A 24,991-nucleotide genomic window follows, 5' to 3' on the forward strand; every position below is an offset into this window, starting at 1 on the left:
GTTATAATGGTTGTCTAATGGTTGATACATGACCCAATATGACACTGGGCATAATGAGCTCTGCTTAAAGGTCCTTACACACCGGGGCGATTTTTTTCGTGCGAATAATGCGTTTTTTTAAAAACCTTATAAAGTCAATGGCTCCGTACATGGAGCGAAAAAGCGAAGCGAAAAAGCGTCTTTTAATTATTCGGAACAAGTCCGAATTTTGCGTATATTCGCTATATTCGCCGGTATGTAAGGACCTTAAGTCTTGACATTTCTTGGGTTTGAGCTTGGCCTCTTTGACTGGTTTAAAAATATTAAAGTGTAAACCAAGAGCTAGTCGCACCATCTTATGGAATACGTGCTTGTTCTACTAACAACTTTTAAACAATTATGATGATAATATAAAAATATTATATTCTTACCATGTCATGGTATATATGCAGGGTCTAGTTCTCAGTGGAGCACCTGGAGATGTTGCTTGGTACGCATCCTACATTTTGCAGTATATTTGATGATGGGGCAAGTTAGCCGAGCCTTAATAATCCCCTCATGAGGACTGATAATGGTGCATCTTCAAAAAACAGGACCATACAAAGCATATTTGAAAACAAAATGTTAATCTAAGGAACAACTGTGTACTTGAATCTGCATTCTGAATCTACCCCTGTATATATGCTTGTTTAACTATTAACTTTTTTGAAATAATTGCAATTTGGGTTCACAAGAAAAGTTACTATTCTTTGATTGATGAAGCGTTGGGGAGAAAATGCAGGATAACTTAAAACGACGGATAAAACGACTGTTACGGTACAATAGGGCGTGCCTGTACATTTTCTACCTATGCCTTCCAGTTGACATTCTGTGTTTTATCTCTCTCAGTCCCAGTCCCAAAGACCCACTGAGGTGCAACTCCCCAGTAGCCATGGAAACCAGCGTAGAGACCATGGACCCTCTAGGGGTCAATGCACCAATGCAGCCTGATGGTAAGATGTGCGCGCACACACCCATACATACACTTGAGTCCACCACACAAATTTGTGAAGTCAAACATGGCTGACTATGTCTGGTTCATTTCAATCTATTTATTTGTTTATATTACTGTTATTTAAATCCCAGAAGGGAATGCGTTAGATTAGTCGATTAGAAACGTAATTCCTTTTCACTGTCAACTTTGGCTCTAAGTCAGCTTCGATCCCTGACGTTGCTTGATCCGTTGTTTAATCCACAATCTAATCTTCAGGAACTAATTCAGATTTGTGTTATCATCCAACTGTCTCACTCCAGACTGTGACGGTTGGCCCACCGACGGTGTGACTTCTACCCCTTCCCCCTCTTCCTCAAAAGCCTCTGCTGGCTCTGGCGTAGATGAGGAAGAGCGCAGCATTACGGAGACGGTCATCAACGGCTCCATGAAAGAAACAGTCAGCCTCACTGTTGACGCCAAGACCGAGACTGCCGTCTTCAAGAGGTTAGACACTTACTTAACTGACACACCACAAAGTGTTCTTATGAGCACCAATGCTGTAGAATATGTCTCATATTGGTATGTTGTCTGAGACTGGCTCGGTCTCAGGTGGAGATCAGGTTGAAATCTAGAGTGTCATACAGAAGCTTTAACAGCTCGTTGTGGTAAAGATTTGGGCTGGACCATGGACAAGTGCAGAGAATATTCCTTCTCAACTCCACCACACGCCTCCTGTCTTCTCTCCTTGTCTTTTCTCCTTTTGTCTTCGATTCTCTTGTTCTTTTCCAAAATATGTGCTCTCCTTTACATATTAAGAAGCTTAAAAAGTGCTTTAATCCAAACCTGCACAAACACAAATCCTCTATTCTTTGTTAAAGTATACTGAGTCCCAGTGGCTGATATAGAACATCTATCTATGCTCTCCTGAAAACCAGTTTGACAGCCAGAGTGACTACACAGAATTGGCTTTGACTTTGATTGTACTCAAATTCCCTGTGTAACACAAAAGTGATTGACTGGAATTTGCAGGCTTACAGCTAAAACTGACCTGTTGATCATAAACTATTGGCGTCTACAAGCCCTGAACATCAGTTTTAAATACGTTAAGATGGCAATACATGGGCTCAAAGCACCATCGATTATTTTTTTTATCTGAGACCAGTTTTCCACTAAATCTATCACTTGTGCTGTGTGACAGTTATTGGTGCCACTTTATTCTATCTTGAATAGTGTGAATGTAAAACTGAGAGGGCCTAAGACCACAATAACCCCCCCTCTCTGTCTCCTTCTGTCTCCCTGAGTCTGCTGATGCTGCATAGTGCTGTCTGTCTGTCTCAGTAAATAACTGCCGTCCTTTTTGACATGACTGATCGATTGTTTGACTGACACTTACAACCTGAGCTTCCCCTCCTCTTTCTCTTGCTGTGCGTTGTGGGTGTGGTCTTCTTCAGGGTGTTGAAATCTTATCGGTATGTACAGCTAATCAGAGATCAGCCTGCAGCCGTGATGTAGTCTTGTTGTCACGTCAACCACCAACTTTTTTTCCCCCTAGTTTTGGTCTTCTTTGATCTCAGCTCTGTTTGTTTGTTTGTTTGTTTTTTATTCCATTTTCCATTCTGCATGTCTTTCTACCAAAGGTCGTCAAAGTACAGGTTTTTATTTATGTAACTTATAAAGTCATTACTATAATAAACTGGTCTGGGGGGGCAGCTAACACAAACCAGAGGGCACCTTGTTGCTGTCCGAGGTTGTTCTGAACTGGCACCTGATTCCTCAGTCTGAGTTGTAGATTTTGATTAGTTTGTCACTTCCTTGGTATCTGCCTCAATGGGGTTACCTGACAAATGGGGTTGAGGTCCAAGAGTCAAAGGGCTCATCTAATTTGCCTTTGATTACCTTATTTTCTCACGCTGTACCCTATGTATTGGATTCTGGTTAGAGCGCTGATACTAGACTTTCGGGGCCGACACTGGTATTGTGGAGTACAGAATTCAGATATCGATATATTGGCCACAATTCATTGACACACACCCACACACACTCATATATATTATCATGATCATATATTATCATATATAGTCAGGCAGAAACCGTATCTCCGTATTTCAATGGTTTGTTGGTAAATAATACCCAACTTTGTCTTTTGACAGTGTTGCGCAAATGTAGCTAAAATAGTCGAGCTACAAGCTCACAGCGCAGATACATCTGTGAGGGACCAATACTGGTGATCACAAGCTGTGACGCGGTGCGAGCTTGTCGATCTGCTATTTTCAGCGAAAGCTTTCCCCACAGTAACAGAAAACTGAAAATACACTAGCATAGAGCCCTGAGGGACTCCGCTCAACCATATGGAGTTTAAGTGGTTAAAACTACACACTGGATTGCAATGGAACTCTCAGTGCACATTGTCAGGAGGATGCAGCCTATAATGGCCTATCACCAAAAGGTGCATCATTTCTAAATGTATTCACGTAAGACCATGAAACTTTGAGGAAAGGTTTGTCATGGAGCAAGAAAGAACTGATTAACTTAGGTCACGCTAATTTGTTGGTCGATCCACCTGGGCCATGCCCCATTGCCCACTTTCTGTTTATTGAATGTCACCAAAGGTAGCCCAGGGGGCAAGGAAGCTCCGCTGGATTTGAAGCCCAGGAAGTGATTTCTTAAGCCTGCAGTTCCCATTAATGGCCCAGCAGATATGTCGCTATTTCCCCTTCTGCTGGCTGCAGAAGCACTATCACTCCATTCAAGTGAATAAGGTTTTGGCCTGGACTTTACACTTCATTTTATTACCTTTTAGAAAGTAAACATTTTCATATATAAACATTTTCATTCTTTTTTCAATTATGATATGCGTTTAATAAATTATGGGCCCTTTAATTACGATAAAGTAGGGTATGCTTCTAGGCTAGGGCTTCTACTGGTTCTACCGAGTGAAGACCGGCCCTCGCTGCCCTTCCAGCCAATAGCATTTGGTTGTTTTTCGTGAACCGGAAGTTCCAAGATGGTGGATTTGAATTCGCCGGAAAAGTGGCTTCATAACGGGTCTGTAGAAACCAATGGGTGAAGTCACCGTTCCCTTCCTCCATATATATATATATTTTTTTACAGTCTATGAGGTAACCCTGTAGGTTGTCCTTGCTCATGAACCTTAACCCATTCAATCCAGCAACTCATCTGTCATTTTAGATTTCTTTGGCTATTAAAAAATGGCAGATATACAAGCTCATAGCGCGGCACCGAACTATTTTGTTCCAGGGACCCCCCAGAAGCTATGAGCTTGTATATCTGCTATTTTTGAATAGTGAAAGAAATCTAAAGTGACAAAAGTGCTTGCGGCACAGCTGGTGGGAACACAGCCTTCCGTTAACATAGGGCCGAAAGTGAAGCGATGACCTTTGTTTTGTATTATACTCGTCATGTCTGGTGTAAATGGGCCCTTAAACTCTGTTACTCCCATTTGTTATTGGATTGTCCATGAGATTTCCAAATTTGTGTACGATCTTGTTCAGAAGTAGGATACTGGATTAAAAATAACAATGGCTCATTATGTTATTGTTAGTTTCCCTGAGTATGTTGTAACTGTCGAAAGCCAAATATTGAATGTGGGTTTTAGGTGGATGTTTGGATTCTGACTAGGCCCGAAAGAGCTTCTTGGTGGTTCTCTGACACAAAGCAAGACTGACGGCTGGCAACGATGACTTTGGTCCAATCATTTTCCAAAACGGTGTGTAGAACCTGCCTACCACTTTAAACAGCAGTGCTGTAGCTGTAAAGTAGCAGGACGATACAGCTAATAAAAAAAAAAAGACAACTCTTTCTCCATTTGCTGTACATTTTGATGCTTTGCCTGCATCTTATGTATTTAGCACCCGTCCCCCATTTCAACACAACTCCCACCTATGTTTTCCTCTTGTGTTACTTTGATGTGATCTGTTATCCCATCAAGCATGCATCTATGTTTCATCTATGTGTGTGTGTATGTGTTCTCTGTGTGTTTTATTGGGTGTTGCCTTGGGGAAGGGGATAATTCGAGTGACATCAGAAAAGCATTGAGTTGTACATTTGCTGTGTGTCTGTTCCAGTGATGATGAATCGCCCTGCTCGCCAGAGGTAGGGGAGTGTGGGGAGCAGCAGAGAACGGGCCCGTCCGTCAGCAGCCCAGCCTCGACCGGCTGCCCTAAAACCAGGTCAGTCACCACACGTGCCACCAGAGTTGGAATGTTTAACACTGTTAATTACCATAATACATAACCTCTGTGAATTCTTGTCTCAGTATGCTTTCTTCTTCATAATTATGTAACACCTACTTTAGAAGTCTTAACCCATTCAGACCTGAGGCCGATACTAAAAATGTTTTCTAAATCCTAACCGTTTGGGGGAAAAAATATAAATAAAATAAATCTCAATTTTGTTCCAGGGACTCCCAGAAGCAAGGATTTGAGTTACAAATGTTCGCTTTTAAAAATATATTCAACCTTGTATATCTGCTATTTTTGAATAGCCAAAGAAATCTAATATGACAGAGATGCGATCCCGGATTGAATGGGTTAAGTAAAAATGTTAAGAGTACATTAGGGTGACACAAATAAGCATGACAACGATTATTTATATTTATACTAATTTATCTCATCTTTTACTTTGGTCAAGCGCTGAGAAGTGTCGGTCCCCTACAGAAGTCCCTAACGGCCCTCTTGAGGAACAGTCTGCTATGGAGGATGCCAAGTAGGTTCCTTCTTATGCACACAGTTGCTCTATGACCTTCCTTGGGCAGTGTTCAATATCCTGCTGGTTACATTATTATTGAATTGGTTGTACTGCAGCTTGTTGCTCACAACCTTAAACAATGATTAATTGTGTGGCATAGTCATAGAGGGTTTGCTGTGACCAGGCTGTCTAAAACATGTCAATAGTAAGCTGGTGGGGTTGTCACCATAATGGAATTTCTTAACTGCTATACAATACCTTGAAAAATGACAATATTCGGTACTACAGTGGGGAAAATGTATTACATTGTCACCAGCACAGAAACATCCAAATAGACATTATAAAAAACAAAACACAGGGGTGTTCCCCTGTTTAAGTAGTTATATCAATATATAATACAGCTTGTACTGCAACGTTTTTTCCCCCAATTTTTTTGAATTACAAAACTTGGTTGGCACTACTGTCTAGTATTGTTTGCATATACAGTATGGGCTTGGTATCCTTTGCCTATCTTGGCTCATTTGCCTAAAATGTAAAGCATTTCCAAACAGCTCTTATACTATTTTCTCTTTGTGTGAAGCACCGTTTTGGACAAAATTCAAGCCACATCATGTGAGGGACATATTGAAAGAGGAAGTGCAATTTGGTTTGACTTTGGTGTAAATATTTGTCAATCAAAATCACTTGCATTAAGCCTTATTTATGCTTTGGTGTTGTGCAACATGTTGCAGACAAAAGGATGCAAATTCGACAGTTTTTACATCGAGCAGACACTTGACTGACAGGTTGCACACGCAGGTTGCACACGCTGTCTTAAGTGTCACAGAGCAGTGATATGGGATGGCCCAAAAGAAAGCGAAAAGCTTGCCATAGCAACGGTGATACTTAATACTAGGCTACTTGTGGTTTAAAGAACGAGATGTTTGGCTGCTGTAAACCTGCTGGGCTTGGTGTCTGGTTGTTAAGGTAACCATGCACACTGTTGTTGAACTAAATGCAAAACATCTTGCAAAGTTCTGTCTACTGACAATTTTGGCTGCCGGTGACACTTTGTCATTGAATCATAGAAGCATAATTAGGCTCAACTCGCGTAGGCTCTGCACTTGTGATCCTTATCATGCTGATGCCTTTGCGAAACTTTCTTTTGACAATCATAACCTGGCTGATATGCTGAAAGAATTGTAATTAACAACGTACTGTATTATGACTTTTTTTTTACCAATGTCCTTTCCACCTTTGTCTTCTCCCCCTTATCTCTCTTTTTAAGATTGGAGCAGAATGCGTTGTCCTCAGAGCCAGCTGTAAACGGCCCGGTGTGAGGCTAGCCTTGAGCAAACCAACAGCCAGTTTGTTCCTGCCTAGCAGGGCTCTCCCTCTGGCCAATCAGCTGAGGCCACTGCTCAGAGCTTCACCAATCACACACCACCACCACCAGGACCAGCAATACTCCCATAGGCTCATCACAGACAAACACAGACAGGTGTACAGATGCAGAATGAACTGAAAAGAATAAAAGAGAAATGAGAGGCATACTCTAATGGATACAGATTTTTTTTTTTTTTTTGCATTTGTTTCTATACTATTGTTCTTATGAGGTGATGATCTGTGCGACTGATATCTTGCCACTCAAAGTTAAATAGTAATGTTGCTATAGTTAAAGAAATGATTGTATGAATAAAATATTTTATAAAAAAACTAATGTATACAGAAATGGGAAGATGAATAACAGGAGGATAAGAAATGGAATTTAGGAGATTGGTGAATTCTCTCTGAGTGTTACCCAACTGACCAATAAGCTGTTGTTACTAGGTGGATTTATCCTGTGCAACAGTCTGAGATTTAAATTGAGTAAAGGCAACCACCTATCAAGATGTATAAAATCTTCACCCAGCACTCGTCTGTATCTCTGAGCAAACGGCTTCTTCTACGAATGAAATTTAAACATTTTTAAAAACTACGAAAGGTTTATTTTGCCACAGGTATTATTTGTAAATGTTTTTTTCTCTTGTATTCTCCTGCATTGAGCAAGATTTGACAAGCCTTTTTGGTATAGTTTTTAACTTAATTTATTATCAAGGTTAGATTATGGTAATGTTTTGTTACTAAAGAGCCATACCCATGTTTTCTCTCCCCTTCTGGCATGGTGCGTTCAAGAAAATTGGGATTTTTCCCCATCTCCCTGCTAAAAGGATGTTCAAGAAGAGGAATGTGCTGTCACTAGAGCCTGAACTAGAAATGGAAATTTGCACAGTACATGTGGTTTTACCTCTCAGTTCACCCTCTCTTGACAACAGTGACCTCAGAAATCCTAATTTCCATTTTGTCTCGAATGCTTCTTTTGACCACATTTACGCTTACTCACTTTTTGACATTGAAATCGTAATGCAGGCTGAAGATGCACTAGATTTTGTCCAGACACTAAGCCGCGAAAGTTTAAATACACCCACAAAGGACAATAGACTGGATTCTCCACAATCACCTGTGGAAGTGAATCAGAATTATGTTTGTGTCTATTTGTGGATCTGGCTTCGATTCATACCTAAAAAAGCTTCTTAATACAAGGTCTGCATTGTGATTTTAATGTCAGGTGGAAATGGGTCATTCATCTCAAGAGTGAGAATCTGTTGCAAATCACAGGCTCCCGTAGCTACGAGCTGCCAGCTAGCATGACTTAACAGTCACTAGACTGGTTCATAACACAGGACCAAACAAGGAAAAGACTGGGCTTATATTTCATTGCTTTGTTTCTACCAAAGGGCCAAACAGGGGTAGACTAGTTTATTTAGTAGCCTGGTTTCCTCTACAGGTCCAAGCCTGGCTAGCCAGGGTTTACTCTGCATAGTGTCCATGATATGGCCAAATGGGGCTAACAAACGCTTATTTGTCATATTGTACCCTTAGCCCCTACCTTCTGCTCTTGGTGGTGAACTGATATGACTTACCCACAGGGCTACAGTTACAAATGAACAATTAAGAGTTGCCCTGGCTAGCTGTTCTAAGCTTTGTGCTTCAAAAGTGTCTATACCTTGCTTTCACTTGCTGTCATGGTTCCGATCTTGTTTTGTAGCAGCGGTTATGGTTCCCTTCTAGCAAACATTCTGCCAAATGCAATTAGGTTGCAAAGTGGCAAGAATGAACAAAACCTGAGTTGATTCATTAAATCATTGGTTTCTCTGGAGGCTTGTAAGGGTCTGTACTCTGCTGTTCCTATGCCACTCAACCCAAACCTCTTGACCTACGGTGAGAGTGTTTGAAGGGATGATGGATATGATTGGCATTGCTTAGAACATGCATCAGCCATTGATTCATTCTTTTTTTGTAATAAAAAGATTATCTGTACCAGCATTGGAAAGGGGATAAACTATTTATATTCGTAGTACCACATCTTTTTTTCCCTTTTGCTCTCAGATTGATTAAATTTCACCTTGTTGATTGTATCAATTTCTGAAGCTAAGTCTTTGCAGGTGCTCCAAGGACCTTTTCTGATGGGTGTGTTGATTTATTTTCCACAAGACATTGTGCACAGATTTTCTCCAACACTCACAAAATCTATTTAAAATGATTGCACCTGGGATTATATCCTGCAATGTTACTACTGTGCTGTTCATCTGCACATGTATAAAGTTGAATGTCCCTTGAATTTCTCATGAAAGCAAAAGTAAGTTAATACAAAGTTATGAAATGTCAGAATTTGGGGAATGTCTTCCTGATAGGAATTCTTTATCCCCGGTGTTTAATGAAATTGCTGCCTGAACATTGGGATTATTGAATTATGTCTTGATCCTGAAGTTTTCCTGGGCTGAGAACCAACATGTTCACGTTTAACTCGTGGCTTTGCCCTGTCATTAAAAAAAGTCAGTTGGTAGTGGTTGAATAGGGACTTTTAACTATGCCATATAACTGCAGGATAACCTAACTTTGAATATGGAAGTATCATTTGAAAAAGTGATACTGTTACTTTACTTCACTAAAAGCAAGAAGCCCACGTATAGGCCTATGGTTCATTAAACTGGTTAAAGGACTACACATTTGATGTAGATTTGAAAGTCACTGCATTTGAGTAGTGGGGGAACCAGACTGTCGCTTTTTACACAGCAGTGAGCTACAGCCCAGTTGACTTGGAGTCACTCCATCCGTGATATACAACCAAAACAACTAATTTGCCCCAAGGCTTTAATCTGAACCAATTAATTTAAACCACACCAATGCCAAAACGGTTCCTAATTAACAACACTAAATGCCAAAACGGCTCCAAATTGAGGTATGAATGAGGAACAACAGCACCAAAATGTACACAAATATTTATTACATTATATAAAAGTAGTAATGTTGAATCACACTTGTAATAATGTGGGCATGTTAAATATATAAAACGCTTAGCCTTCCCTTGATATTATGACTCATCAGGCTGCAAGTAGCGTGTGTAATCACCCGACTACTTTTCTTATGTGAAACATATTTGTCGTCCACTCGTCCAGATACGTTCAGTTATTTCTAAATGTAAGTCTTGGTTGTGTGTATTTCTACTGTGAGAATGTTTTTGTATTGGCCACAGTGGGAAACGTGTTGCTCGGGAGTCGGGTAGCCTACTGCAGGTCTTCACAGCTTCCAATCCAGACTACTGTCTTTATGGCAGTAAACTACCTTCATAAAGAGTTCGTTCGCATACACTATCTGAGGGTTTTAAAGGTGGTATCCAGAGGAATAGGTATCGGCTCGTTGGTCTAGGGGTATGATTCTCGCTTTGGGTGCGAGAGGTCCCGGGTTCAAATCCCGGACGAGCCCTTGTTTATTGCTACATGAAATCTCTATTCCTCATGAGAAGGAGAGGAGGACCTCGATTCACAAATGGGATAATGCAGGCTTATGATAGTACCCTGCAAAAAGTGCATATAAGCAAGTTGTTACGACAAGACAGAATTTGTTATGGCAACTCATTCCAATTACACTCTAGTGCTAGCTTTTATCTCATCTGACATGATAAGATAAAAGACAGAAAGAAACATCTAACTTCATGGGACTACTTTTCACTATCTTGAAAGTAAATTGCTCTTATAACCATCAGAGGGCGTTGTTTGACTAAATAAGGTCTGAACCTCCAACCTGCCACATCACCAGCCGTTGTAACGAAAACGAGAACACCAAGCTACTTGGACGGGACAGCGGACCAAACCTGAGTGTGCTATCCATGTGATAGCCAGGCTCGTTGGTCTAGGGGTATGATTCTCGCTTAGGGTGCGAGAGGTCCCGGGTTCAAATCCCGGACGAGCCCGTAATTTTATTCACATACTGTATATTCCCCATTAGAAATCATATATCAACTTCAACTGAGTTGTCACATTACAGTAAATAGCTACATTGTTTCTGGGGAAATCTTACAGTAGCCTACCTCTGTCATAGGAAAGAAAGCACAATGGCATTACTTCCATGTAAATTATCTTCTTTAGACAGCAATGAGAAGGCCATTTGACACATTGTATAATAATTAAGCAACATTTGTAAGTAAAGATTAAATCTAACAAAAGAGAGCTCATGTCAAGTCAAGTCTCGAGTCATTGTGTTGCAGTCTAAGTCAAGTCCAAGTAAAACATATTTTTGATGAACTAAGTCTAAAGTCATAAAATGTGTGACTCGAGTCTCAAGTCCAAGTCTCAAGTCCACACCTCTAGACTGTATGTCCTACCTGTGTGAATCTCACCAAAGGGTCATTTTGAAGGTCCTGGCTTATTTGTATTGAAGGTACACGCTGAGAACAACAGGTGGTGCCATAGTCTCATTTTTATTCAAGAGTTATGACAATCTGCATTTTTGAATATCTACAACCCCATCAAGCCTAAAAGGTTAGTAGGCCTACAACTCACCATTAAATCAGACCTTCTATAGCTTTATAGTTTTGACCAAAATACTCTGATTGGTAGGCTACTTTTTGTAATTCCATCTCAATCCTTATTGAAACTTTTCGGTGATTCTATTGTAGTTTTCTTTACTATACAATCTGTCCAAAAAGTTCTTCTTGTACACACCACAGAAGAGGGGGATCCTCAAAAGTTTTGTTTGGTTAATTTAATTTAGTTTATCTGGACTGCATATAATCCACAACTCGTACAAACATGCTGCTTAAAAACAACAGAAGATAAAACACAATAAAGTCCAGGATTTATTTCCATTGCGGTCTTCTCTCAAACAAACAAGGTGGGCAACCCATGTTTATTGCAATCATAATAAATAAATCCAGTGTACATAGCAAAGAAGTACACAATAACTAAATTCTATAACAAAAAATATGCTTACTCACATAGGGACCTTATGCATCAGCCAATATTTTTGTTAGATCGGCACTGACAAGATTGAGGCAGACTACAACAGGATGGCATGTTCGCCACACTGACGAGATGTTCCACGTCACTTCCTATTCCAAAAGGCTTTATGAAAGGCTGATGTTAGATAATTTACAGGTAAGATGGATAACCGACATCGCATAATCAAGGTAAGGCTGACAAACAAGCACTGGCACAGATCCAACCGGTGTTGTGTTGTTGAAGTCTTTGAAGTAATCACACCTCATGAGACTGGCTACTAATACAGTTTCTTTGATCAGTGATTCTTTTGAACGCTAGCCCTGGTTTGAGAAATGCTGCCAATTTATGCCCCACGTGTTGTGAGTGGCATGATGGCATTTGATTGTAATCCGATGAGATCTCATACTATTATTGAACATTTAAAAGATATTTCAGTTTTGTTTTTAACATAGATGGACTTAGATCAAAGTCCATCTATGTTAAATACAACTCGAGTTTTTTTCAGGAGGTGACATGATACTGCTTAAAAATAATAATAATGAAGATAATAATAAATATAATTATAAATTGTTTAGACCCACCATAGTATAGTGGATTTCACTTTTCCTACAGTATAGTGACTATACTGTAGGCACAGTGAAAAAACAAACAAAACAAAAAACATGATGTTTGGACTGGATAATGTTTTAGTAAAAGTAATTTTATTATGTTTCTTCAGCTCAAAGATGGTACAACCTGGACATTTTTTGTTTTGTTTAATTCTAACTTCAAATGGATTTGTTTTCAATTGATGGGTTCTTATTAGAGCTGGAAGACCCAGTGCTCCATACTTACAGTACAATAGATCTGCTCTATGAATTGATTGATTGATTGAATACCTTATTAGTCAGACAGGTTTACAGGTGTAAAAAGTGGGTGAAATTATTTGTTGTACAAGCTCCATCGTTGCAGTTTCAAGAAAGGTAGAAAGAGATAGGGAAATAAGAGAAACAGAAAAACGGGTCAGATATCAAGAATATGGGCAGTGTGAAATATAAGGTGGTTAAAAATAACAGTGGGATGATGCAGTTAAGATAGCAGCAGATGTAATAACAGATATATGTACAGTACATAAGGTGCATGGTTTAAAGATATCAAAAACTTTCAGCAGTTACAAAGCAGTAAATGTCTTGACTGCTGACCCGTGGATGCCATGTGAATCACAACAAATGTCCATTTATTATTTGTCAGGATTTTTGGTCGGTATGCCGAAGAGAAAAGGACGATTTAGATTTAGCTGAAAGCCATTTTGTGGTGTGAGTGGAACACTGTGGGCCTTGAGACTGAGAGTTGACACGAAAGCCAACTTTTGCAAAATCACCATTACTTGAAATATACTGTGCTGATAAATAGGCTGAGGAAAGAGAAGACTGGCAGTGCTGCTTCTGTGACACCTTGTTGATGCAGAAGCATGTCCTCAGTGGGTAGTGCGGATGTCAAGAAGAACAGTAGCTTAATATTCAGTTCAGACGCAGGCTCCTGGTAATTTAGGTCAGGAATATTACAAATATGTGGTTTGTATGTGTGAGTTTTTCAGGGGCATACAGTAAAGTATTTCATTTAATGATTTGGATCACATTTCCTTCGGTCTAGTTGAAATTCAGTCGGATAACCATTTGAAGAATTAGCTTCAGGGTCAGAGTGGGCCATTTGCTTTGGAACAATGTTTTTCAGCTTGGCTGCAAGTTCCCAAAGGAGGTAGCCTATACCAGGTTGTGTTACTGGCCTGGATAATGACTTCCATCAGATTTAAGCCTAATTTCTATTTCTGCTGAAGCGATCCACATGGAGCCGCAGAGGAGTAGGGCCCGTCCTGAGGACGGATCTCCGCTCTCATACCTCACATTCATTTGAACATCAACATAATGGAGCAGTTTGAGGAGAGACTTGCATCAAGTGAGGCATTATTGCCACTTGCATGATCCTATATCCAAGGACAAAAAAAAAAAAACAACTATGACTGCCAATTTGTGGCAATGCAGTGATGTTGGGGATTGGATTTGGCAGTGGTGAAATGTATGAGATCAATCCATAAAATAAAGTACATTTGAAAACAGTTGTAGAGCGGGGGATGGAAAGCTCCCAGCATTTTATGTTGTGTTGCCATACATTTAGCTAATATCTAGTGTACATAGTTGAAATAACACATCTTGCAGCATCATCCCCAAGACTGGCCTCTCTGCTCTTAAAAATAAAGCCTTAACATGCTTGTTCTTACCTTTGCTATATGTATACAGTAGGTATATTGGGTCTGGGGTTATTCACGTTGTTACCTGCTACAATACTTTGTAGCAGTTAACAACATGAATAAGCCCAGACCCAACAATGTCATGATCATCCTGTAAAATATGTTGCCCAGAATGCCCACTTTGTCCTTTGCCACAGTCCTTACCTTTAGGGATTATGGCAAACTATTTTAGTCCTGTTATATAGACTATACTGGGAGAATATGGTGGATGGAATTGGATGTTTAGTCATAGCTGGTTTGTAAAATTACTGTGCTTTGTGTGAGTTATAACTTGATTTGATTTCTCGTGGGAAATCTAACCTGTTCCCTTTCAATAAGCTTGGATGTCGACAGTGCCTTCTGAGTTGAAGAAAATCCAGCCTGGGCAGATCTGGATTTTGTTTGCTCTATACTCATAGCTTTTCTGAGCAAAACTAGTAGATTCCCACTTGCTACAGCTAGTATATTCAAACCCAGCCTGTATTTGTACTTGGTGAAATAGCAACAGAGATAATGACTTAAACATAAGATCCATTAAAACGATAGCCAGAGCCATGTGGCCCATAGGTGCCTATCTCCTCTTTCTGTAGCCAAGTTGAGTACCATTTGTATAGTATTTTGTATGACTCGGCCAGGGATAGGCGGACAAACCACAAGGCCACCGAGCAGGTCTTTGATCCATTTGGGTTATCTGCTCTTAACATGAACACTGGTCGACCTGTATGGGGACTTAGGAAACTCACCAGAACAGTTTCAGCAATTCTGACCAGATCTGTACCATCAGAGGCAACATCTTTGGCTTGGTTTTGCGGAGGCTAAGCTTGTAAAATGAACTTGTACTGAATTCAAAACTCCTGGCTGGAAGTAACGTTGAACTTTTAAAAAACGTTATCAAACAACTGCGACCATTTATTAAAGCTAAATCAGCAGCACACAGCAGTGAATAACTCTTCAGCAAGCTGTCAGTATAAAACAATCAATTTAAGCGTGTAAACATGGAACAAAAAAAGTAGGGTTTTTCTTGTAAAGCCCTTTAATTCTAATTCTATACTTCTCCTCACATTTGGCCAGTGTTGCCTGATATTTTGAATCCACAGCAGAAATATAGCAATGCCCCAATGCACATTGTTATCCATAGTAACCTCAGAAATGTCAGCTCTGCATGATAAGATATCTTGGGCTTTACCAAAAGCTGCTTTGAATAAAGCTCTTGGCCCTCTGCTTTAAAAAAGTTTGGGCTCATTTGTTTAATAATGCTTCTCTTTTAGGCTGTGTTATCTTTATTAGGATTTGTAGCCACTCTGCTACAACTCAGATATTTTGTTTGTTATAACTTGGGATTAAAGGACACTGTGATGCTCACTCATGTGATGGTGATAAAATCACAGACTGCAGGGAAACCAGTGGTAGTTTGGTAAAATATATTCCAGTGCAAAATATAGCTTTCTACAGAGTGATTAAAAATGTTACAGTTCAAGTTCTTTTCTTACTATACTGATGCGTTTATAGCTTCAGACTGATTAAGAGTCTTCAGTCTACTGATTAGAATGACTCTTAATCAGTCCAACAGTCTATTTTACCTGACGCCAAAGTAACAGGTAAGATTAGACTCTATACGATTAGACCTGTTACTTTCAAAATAAGATCCTAATGGAGAATTACTGGTTAAAGTGACTTTGTGCTATAAATGATCCAGACACAGTGATATCTTGATGATAACATGTTATTATTAGGTTCATATTATTTATATTTGTATCATAAAATAGGTAGAAATAATAACTATATCATGCTCGTTGATTTTAATATAATCTAATATTAGTTATAATGCAGCTGAAATTATTTGCTGCATTTTACAAAAACCTAACACAAATGCTATGCAGTTTCCGTTAAAAACAAAACACAGCCTGCATGCAAAGTCGGTTTGTACAGCAGTCACAACAAAACAAGCCAGTGGAGCATAAATGATTGAACCGTGGCCTTGGTCGTTCTTCTCAATGCAACAAGCACGGTGTTGACAGTTCTTTCTGAAGGAATACCAGTCATTTCGCCCTTTCCGCACTTCGCCCAAAAAGTCGGACATTTCGCCCGGACACTTCGCCCCAAAAATGCGGACATTTCGCCCTTTTAAGGACCCCAATTGAAACAAGCCTAGAAGCTTTCTTGTGGTGTTTATCCTTTTAGTTGACCTTGTAGGCCTACCAGTGAATTGTACTGTCATGAAATTTACCTTTTCCTATGCAAACTGATAATAAAAACCTCAATCAATCAATCAAACTGACTCACATAACAAGAGATCCATATGAAAGCAACACAACAAAATAGGTCAAATGTAGGAATATATATCAGTTTATTGACAAAATAAAAGAGAAATAAAAAACAAAAATGCCAAACAAAAGACAGGATATAGCTAAACTGTCCATGCATCATTATGTTTTTTATTAATTTCTGAAGCCTTTAGGAATAAAATTCCTAAATCTAATTTGTTTTCAAGTGTAATCATTCAGAAAGAATGATTCAAGCCAAATCTAACAATTACAACAATTTAGGCTGGGGATAGATTATATTATCGACTCAGTGGCCTGTTTTTCAGTGCATTGTTTGATTGCTTTACGTGTCATGCTTGATTCCTCAGACGAAGATCCAGCAGAATCTAAATGTTTGTATTCTGTCAGTTCTGGACTGGGTTGTAGAAATGTCTGGGAAAAACGTATGGGGAGGGCGAAATGTCCGGGCGAAATGTCTGGGGGTGGGCGAAATGTCCGCTCAAAAACGGGGGCGAAATGGTTTTAGGGCGAAAGGTCTGGTTACCTTCTGAAGTGATGAATCTCCTAAAGGTATCTCCTTCTGTATTATTCATTTGCTTATTTACCTCCAGCCTGTCAGACAAAAATACTTTCTCCCTTCATTACGATGATTGACTCCCAAGTGTGTTGCAACCTGCTTGTGAAACTTTGAGTACCATCCCATTATGGATAAGAACATGGGGGAGACTTTGAGGTACATCTCATCTCAATGGACCCTTTTCACAGAGGCCATTATTATCAGATAAACACACTTAATGATGCTAATTGTGGGTGAGTTTCATTTCGGTGTCTGTCTCTTCGTGCCAGCATGAAGTTAACTGTGCAAGAGCTGTCCATGCTGACAATCTGTAACTCCTGAATTAAATGCATTCACAATTAATGTTATTAAGCTGTGTTTACCTGTTATTATGTCCACTGTGAAAAGGGTCTATGGACTAAACTTGTTGTTTCTCTCTGAATCAGTTTTCTCAATCCCCAGCCCGCTATGTTCATGATTTGTGAAATGTTCTGTCAACTAGGTCCCAGTGTCTTCCTTTGTCTCCAGGGAGTGTGCATGCAAAGGTTTACACCAATCTGTTTAGCGGTGTCTGAGATTGGCTGTATAGACGGACATTGAACACGTGTAGCAGCAGTCATATGTCTGTATGAATATTGTTATGTATTGTATACTGTCCTTTTTTATTTATGAATCTGTGCTCCATACCATGTGAACATGGTCTTGAGTTAATAATTAATGATGATGATGTCTCAGAGCCTCAGAGCCTCTTCCTGATGACCATAACCTAATATCTCCCCCAGCCAAGGGGTATTTCCCTTTAGGCTAGTGTTTGAGATGTTGGCGTTCCATGCAGGAGACCCGGGTTCAATTCCCGGGCGTTATACACACACACACACACACACACACACACACACACACACACACACACACACACACACACACACACACACACACACACACACACACACACACACGGGCAGGGGTGAAAACATACTGTAGTCTTCGCCTACCAGCCTGGCGAAGACAACAAGATGTCAAAGAAAGGTGTCTAGGCAGAGCATTATAAGAGAGGGCTCAAGGCTGCACAATACACTCCACTGGGTTTGTCCCTTTATGTTCACACCAAGTCTCACCATCGCTATAGCCTAGCCCTAGTTTATTTGCACCACAGCACAGCAGTCAATGTTTGTCTGTCTCTCTCTCTCTCTCTCTCTCTCTCTCTCTCTCTCTCTCTCTCTCTCTCTCTCTCTCTCTCTCTCTCTCTCTCTCTCTCTCTCTCTCTCTCTCCCACTCAGTTCTGATTGATTCCATTGTGTGTTGTGTCATTCTGCTGTAGATGAATGATGTTGTTTGCCTCTCTGACAACCAGTCAATACCTCATTCTGTTTCATTTTCAGCAGGTGGCTCATGCTGTGCACATGTGCATGTGTGTGTGTGTGTGTGTGTGTGTGTGTGTGTGTGTGTGTGTGTGTGTGTGTGCGTGCGTGCGTGCGTTGGAGTGTGTGTGTGTGTGTGTGTGCGTGTGTGTGTGCCTGCGTGCGTACGTGCCTGCGTGCACATCTTATATTATGTGTAAAAATGCACCCAGTCCAGCCAACAAAACTACAGCAATGAGGACCACCTCAGGCTTACTGTACTGTAATTTAAGAGCAGATACAGTGTGTGTGTGTGTGTGTGAGAGAGAGAGAGAGAGAGAGAGAGAGCATACTTAAGGATGATTGCATGCATGTGTCACGTCATGCTTCATGTGTGGGTGTTTATGTATGAGTGAGCACACTTAAGCATGATTGCATGCATCAGGTCGGTGAGGTATGAACTGGAATGCCACAGAATATACGGAACAGAGGTCCTCAAACTCTCCTACATTAAAAACATTATACCAGTGGGTCAAAAAGTGGGGTCCGGGGACCCCCAGGGGTACTTGAGGGGGTTCCAGGGTGGTCCTCGGTCCCTGGTCCCTGGCCTTACAATCTGTTTAACCACTTTAACCCATACATCGGCTATATGAAAATAGGCAACCTACAAGCTCACAACGCGACACATCATAACACGTTGTCAGCTTGTAGATCCGGTATTTTTTTTTTTAATTGAAAGAAATGGACACATTTTGAATATTTAACACAAACCTTGTATGGGGTTCCCTGGCACAAATTATTTTCAGATGAGGGTCTGTGGGCAAACACTTTAATTAGGGGGTCCTTGGCATGAAAACATCTATCTTGCTCCCAAGACGGAGCAACCGCTCTTAAGACGGTCAATCCTGTGCCTCTAACGGTTAGGTTCAGAGTCTAAGCCCAAGGAAGCTCTTTTCCATTTTCTCCTCCCTCCTTAAACCCCCTCCCCCCTCATCCCAGAAGAAGGTTGATGACATCAGTAGCTTCTTTTCCCGTTTTCCCCACTAATCACTACTAAGTGTCTGACTCATCCAATGCTAACCCCAACATATCATGCCTGTCGTCCCTCTGTCTTCTCCGTCCAGATTAGGTCCTAAAACTAGTGACCTCCACTAGACCAACCACCTGTCCTCTTGACCCCATCCCTTCCCCAATCTACCAGACCATTGCACCTGATCTGCTCCCCTTCATTACCTCCCCTCATCAACACATCTGTAACTTCAGGCTTCTTCTGCCTTCAAGTCAGCCATTCACGCCCCTCCTCATGAAACCAACTCTTGACTCCTCAGACGTCAAGAACTTTCCTTTCTTTCCAAAACTCTTAAACGTGTTTTTTCCAACCAGTATATATATGCATATCTTCAAAGCCTGATCTGCCCAGCCCTACAACCCCTCCCACTCACTCAGATCGGCTAACACAGGGAAGCTGTCAGAACCTTCCCTAATACATCCGGGACAACGCTCCACACGTCCCAGACTCTTCTCCCTTCTGGCTCCCAAACTGTGGAACAAACTTCCGTTGTTATAGTTAGAACTGCAGACTCACTCCCAACTCACTCCCAACTTTCTACCTCAAGGAATTAGTCCCTCTAAAACCCTCAACCCGCAACACCCGCTCTGCAAACACATACGTCCTACAAACCCACAAGGCAAACCTTCGCACCATGGGCGACCGGGCTTTCTGCTCGGCCGCTCCTGAACTGTGGAACGCACTCCCTGTCCACCTGAGAGCTCCACAGTCACTTGATTCCTTCAAGAGAGGACTAAAGACTTACCTTTTTAGAAAAGCTTTTCCTTAGCTGGTTTTACCTCTAGGCTTTATGCCACATGTTTTAATAGTTTTACTCTAGTCTCCTAATTGTTGTTTTCTTTTATTGGTGTGATGTCTTTGTTTTTGTTTTTTTTGCAATTGCCTTCTGTAGCACTTTGAGATTTCTTGCAAATGTAAAGTGCGTTATAAATAAAATCCATTATTATTATTATTATTATTATTAACTTTCTGCCCAGTGGCGTGCACAGACATTTTGAGGGGCAGGTGCTCAAGTAAATTATACTTTTTTTTGTTTACTTGGTCTGCTCTTTTTTCCCTCTACACCTATACCTCTTTGCCAAAAATAGCCGATCTACAAGCCCACAACGCCTCGCGCTGCGAGGCGTTGTGGGCTTGTAGATCTGCTATTTTTGGCTAAAGTTCTCCTCAGAAAAGGGATTCTAGGTTTCGAGTGGTTATGGTAAAAAGAAAAATCATATCACATAAAGATTTGGCGGACCCCCTGTAGTAACTTTGAGGACCCCCTAGGGGTCCCGGACCCCCTGTTGAAGACCCCTGCTGTAAACTGTGTGCCCTTTTTTCAAAAGGGCACTTCTGGTCAAGAGGGCAAAGGGCAGCTGCTCTAGCACCACCTTGAGTCTATCTGTGCACGTCCCTGTTTCTGCCATATTCTAAGCTAAAGTTAAGCTTAACTGTGCAGAGACTCTCTGCCAGAGTTAGATAAATATGATCAAAATACAAATATTCTCAATACAGAATCTACTACCAGTGCTAAATGAACGCAATGAAACGAATTAAATGCAATGAAATTAAGATGATTATGTGTTTTGCTTTTCAAAGACACTAGACAATTATCATGATATATTTCAGTGAGGCACTCATTGAATAGGTAACTCATTGTTGTTACAAAATTGTAAATATTTATAAAACCAACAGACACACTTAACCACTTGCACTTTAAAAAAGAAAATAGCAAAAAATAAATAGTAGATCTACAAATTCACAATGCATTGCATCGTGTTGTGAAGTTGTAGAGCGGCAAATTTTGTGCTACTTTTGTGTGACACTGTTATGACAAAGTAAGGTTTTAATTTACGAAAAATACATAAGTTGAAATATGGTTTCTGCCTGACAGCAACAGTATACAATTAATACTTATATAGCAGTAGTGTAATCAACAATAGGCAACGTGCCAACCTACTCTTCTGTGAGGTTTCAGCAGCTTTAACACGCAAATATGCCGAGCAGCTCAAAACGGCACTTGGCCCCATCAAGTTATATTTCTGGCTCTACCTCTTGGATTGAATAAATGAATACACAATGTTTAGCCTCCCAGGAGGCTCCGTTTCCAACACAAAAGAAATGGTTGCATATGGTTGGTCAGCTTTTAGGATGTGAAACTTAATCTCTCTGGAAAAATATTGAGAAATCATTTTTAAATGCCAACTTATTTGAACAACTTTGGATTAGAGGGAGAGTAGACACCTTCAACTATTTTTTCCCCCACACGAAATTATTTCAATAATAATTTGAATAATATCGTCACTTTGCCACCTGGTGTGTGAGTGATATGTGTGCTATGGGAGTCGGCTTATTCGATTGATCATTTTGCATAGAACTGTTGGGCTAGTACGCACATGGATTCTCAAAAGGGCAATATACACCATTTGCTTGATGCATTTATACACAGTGCCTCATAGTACCTTGAGTTCAGCCACATAATGCTGCTCCTGTGGAAAGTAAACCTCTAGTGCTGGCATTTATTACCCAGCTCTACCAAATGATTTATACAGCAGTGGTTCTCAAACAGGGGTCCAAGGAACCCCAGGGGTCCTTCAGCGAAATGAGAAACAGTTTATCCGCCATTTTATACCAAAGCTATTCAGACCTGCAACAGTTCCCGATGTAAGGCATTGTGAGCTTGTAGATCGGCTATTTTTGCACAAAATCTTAAAGAGGTGGTGCCATTTTTTTGCACTTTTTCTGTTTTTCATGTGTCTATGAGGTTGATAGAACTTCATTAAGCCTATTTTGAGTTTCTTCTTGGAGGCTGAAACCTTGAGGGTAAAACGTGCCAATAGAAAAACAGCACTTTAATGACACAGTAAAATTATACCCTCCCCCTCATTATCATAACACAACAGGTGTGTGTGGGCATGAGGAGGAGGAGGGACTAGGACAGGAGGGTGGTGCTAAGGTGAGAACCAGGTATACTTAATGAACTGGAGGCGTGTCCACATAAAAACATAATTTGAACACTTTCTGTACACTTTTTTGAAAAAAATCTTCCTCCTAGTATAACCATAATACCTGATGATTATGTTTTTTTTGGGGGGGGGGGGGGGGATCACTGAAAATCACGGCACCCCATCTTTAAGATGGGGTCCTCGGCCAATCACATCAATTTAAGGGTCCCTGACATGAAAATGTTAGAAAACCACTGTTATACACTACCAAGGCTGTCACTAGACTGAAATGTTCAATCGATTTGCGTCTGATTGGGCTATACCTTAGTCTAACTCAAGGGGTTATATGAGGTTATGCTATTATTAATACAATGACAGACTACTTGTTAATTCATTCATAAACACTGTACTGTGCTGTCACTAGAATGTTTTGAAGCTATTATGATCAAGCTATCCTCATTACATTAAAGGGAATTTCACTTTAAAACATTCATTTCATCAGACACCCCCCCTAGATAAGCCTATTCAACTGCAAACGAGTAATTGTCCCCCTTTTTTTGTTTCTTTTTTAAATTATTATTATTATCATTTCAAAAGATTTTCAAAAATGAATAAAATATATTTTTATACATAAAAAAATAATTCTAATTTGAATACGATAATTCCATAAATTCCACAAATGTAGCTTTTAAGAAGTGAAAATAGCTGATCTACAATCGTAGATCTGCTATTTTCACTCATTTGGGTCCCATCAAATTTCTCTTTTGAGTCTCAGCCTAAAAAGTTTCGGAACCACTGCTATTGATGAATGGGGAGACCTTCATTTTTCCATTAGTTATTTTCCATGAGTTATAATAGTGAATGTATACATTGTATACGTTCACTGAATCCGTGAATCTATGAACTGAATCTGTCCCGGGCATACCCCGAGCACTGTTGGACCAATTGACCTCAAACTTGTCATGTGTGTCCCAGATGACCCAATGATTCGTCAGACCAATGGTTTCTGAGAAGCGAAAAACCACAAATATCTCCACCACCAAAAAAAGCATCGCTCAAGCGTTATGCATATATCAATAAGAATGCGTGCAGACAAATTTCCCGCGTGCAGCCCAAGCCCCCAGAGGTAGAACAGTGAAGCGGCCGTCGCCTGGTGGTCAATCTGAGAATGCAACACTTCCGCATTTTAAATGCTACTGCGCGTGCATCTACCGTTTTACGCGCCTGCTCAGGACCATAGAGTTATAATATATCTAGAGGGCGGATTGCCCCGCCCCCAGCTATTCATTTCTATTAAAGTGCTCAGTGGCGTTTTGAAGCACCCGGAAGTAAGAATAGGAACCAATATGGAACCAATATGAACCAATGGAATGGATCCATGGGTCATGAGCATGCGCACAAAACGGGAATCGCACGCGCAGTAGCATTTTAAGTGCATTCTCAGATTTGACCACGGGTGCTATTTGGCTTGGCCGCTTCACTGTTCTACCGTAGTTCTGGTAGTCTCGCGTAGCCAGACAACTATTCCACAATCTCCAAATGCTATATAGAGTCTGGAACTACAACTCCCGAAGCAACCGGCTTCCCTGATTGGCCAACCTGCCCTTTTGGCTTTACTGATTGGTGGAGCTTTGCATCACATTGTGCCGCTTCGTGGAGTAGCAGCGTGTACAATAGAACTCCATTCGTGATTGACCATGTATGTTATCAATATGCCGTTTCTGACGACATCAGGTAGGTATCCCCGTATCCCCATACAGTAGGCCTATGTAGGCGATGTTTGAAGTTGAATGGGCTCATATAGGAGGGTGCATGTCTGATTACATTGATATAAAATAAGTATTGAATCAAGCACCTTAAAAACTGCTTGGGGTGCACACAAAGGTCTGTAGACGTTAAAAAATGATCCCAGAAGTGTTTTAAAGTTAAATTCCTTTTAACCACTTAAAGGGATCTGCTCTCTGGTCTGGTATTTTCTTTGATAGCCAGTAGGAGGCAGAGTGTCATTACTATAGAGAATTGTGTTTTGCTCAAACTATAATTTGATCAATTAAGATGGGTTTTTGGAGTTTAATTGTGAGTAAATAAAAATTATTAAACACAAAGACACAGCAAGCCTTTGTTTGTCAATACTAATATGTCCTTCAAAATATACAGTATGAAGATATATATATAGGCAAGTTCTTAAGAATTGAACAGACAACAGAGGTCTTACACAGACACAGCTCAAATCTTTAAATCAAAAACCTTGAGCATTTTCCTGAGGTAGATATGATAATGTTCTTTCTTTCTTACTTAGTGCAGAAGAGCTTAATGCATTTACCTTTTTAATTAACGCCCACATTATGTTGAAAGCAAAGAGAACTATAGTCATTGACATTGCCAGTAACTGTGGGTTCTCCCCTTCTCTCTCCACTTACTTCTGACTCTCCACCTCCTCTCTTAAGGATAATGGCGACGGCCAAAGACCTTGTCTCAGCCTTTTAACAGATGATCATTTTGTGTTTACAATTGCAATTTACAATTTAGGCATTTAGCAGATGCTCGCATCCAGAGCGACGTATACAAGTGCTGATGATGGCATAGAGATAGAGATACAGATTTAAATGTACCT

At 40.4% G+C, this 24,991-nt stretch overlaps 1 protein-coding gene across 5 annotated transcripts in view; it reads left to right on the plus strand.

Annotated features, from left to right (window-relative positions):
• The window catches only part of ppp6r3 (protein phosphatase 6, regulatory subunit 3), a 36,598-nt gene extending 27,386 nt beyond the window's left edge, over positions 1-9,212 (plus strand). For 2 of the 5 annotated variants that reach the window (XM_084060520.1, XM_084060517.1), the window contains 5 exons: positions 868-971; positions 1,273-1,456; positions 5,038-5,142; positions 5,603-5,677; positions 6,927-9,210. In XM_084060520.1, coding sequence (XP_083916646.1) covers positions 868-971; positions 1,273-1,456; positions 5,038-5,142; positions 5,603-5,677; positions 6,927-6,978 — 520 coding nt within the window. In that variant the 3' untranslated portion in view covers positions 6,979-9,210. Of the gene's footprint in view, positions 1-867; positions 972-1,272; positions 1,457-5,037; positions 5,143-5,602; positions 5,678-6,926 lie in introns of all 5 variants that reach the window. The other 3 variants (XM_084060516.1, XM_084060518.1, XM_084060519.1) reach the window with 2 other exon arrangements.
• The last annotated feature ends 15,779 nt before the right edge of the window (positions 9,213-24,991 follow it).

This window comes from Gymnoscopelus microlampas (genome assembly GCF_963454915.1).
Source record: "Gymnoscopelus microlampas genome assembly, chromosome: 6".
NCBI lineage: Eukaryota > Metazoa > Chordata > Actinopteri > Myctophiformes > Myctophidae > Gymnoscopelus > Gymnoscopelus microlampas.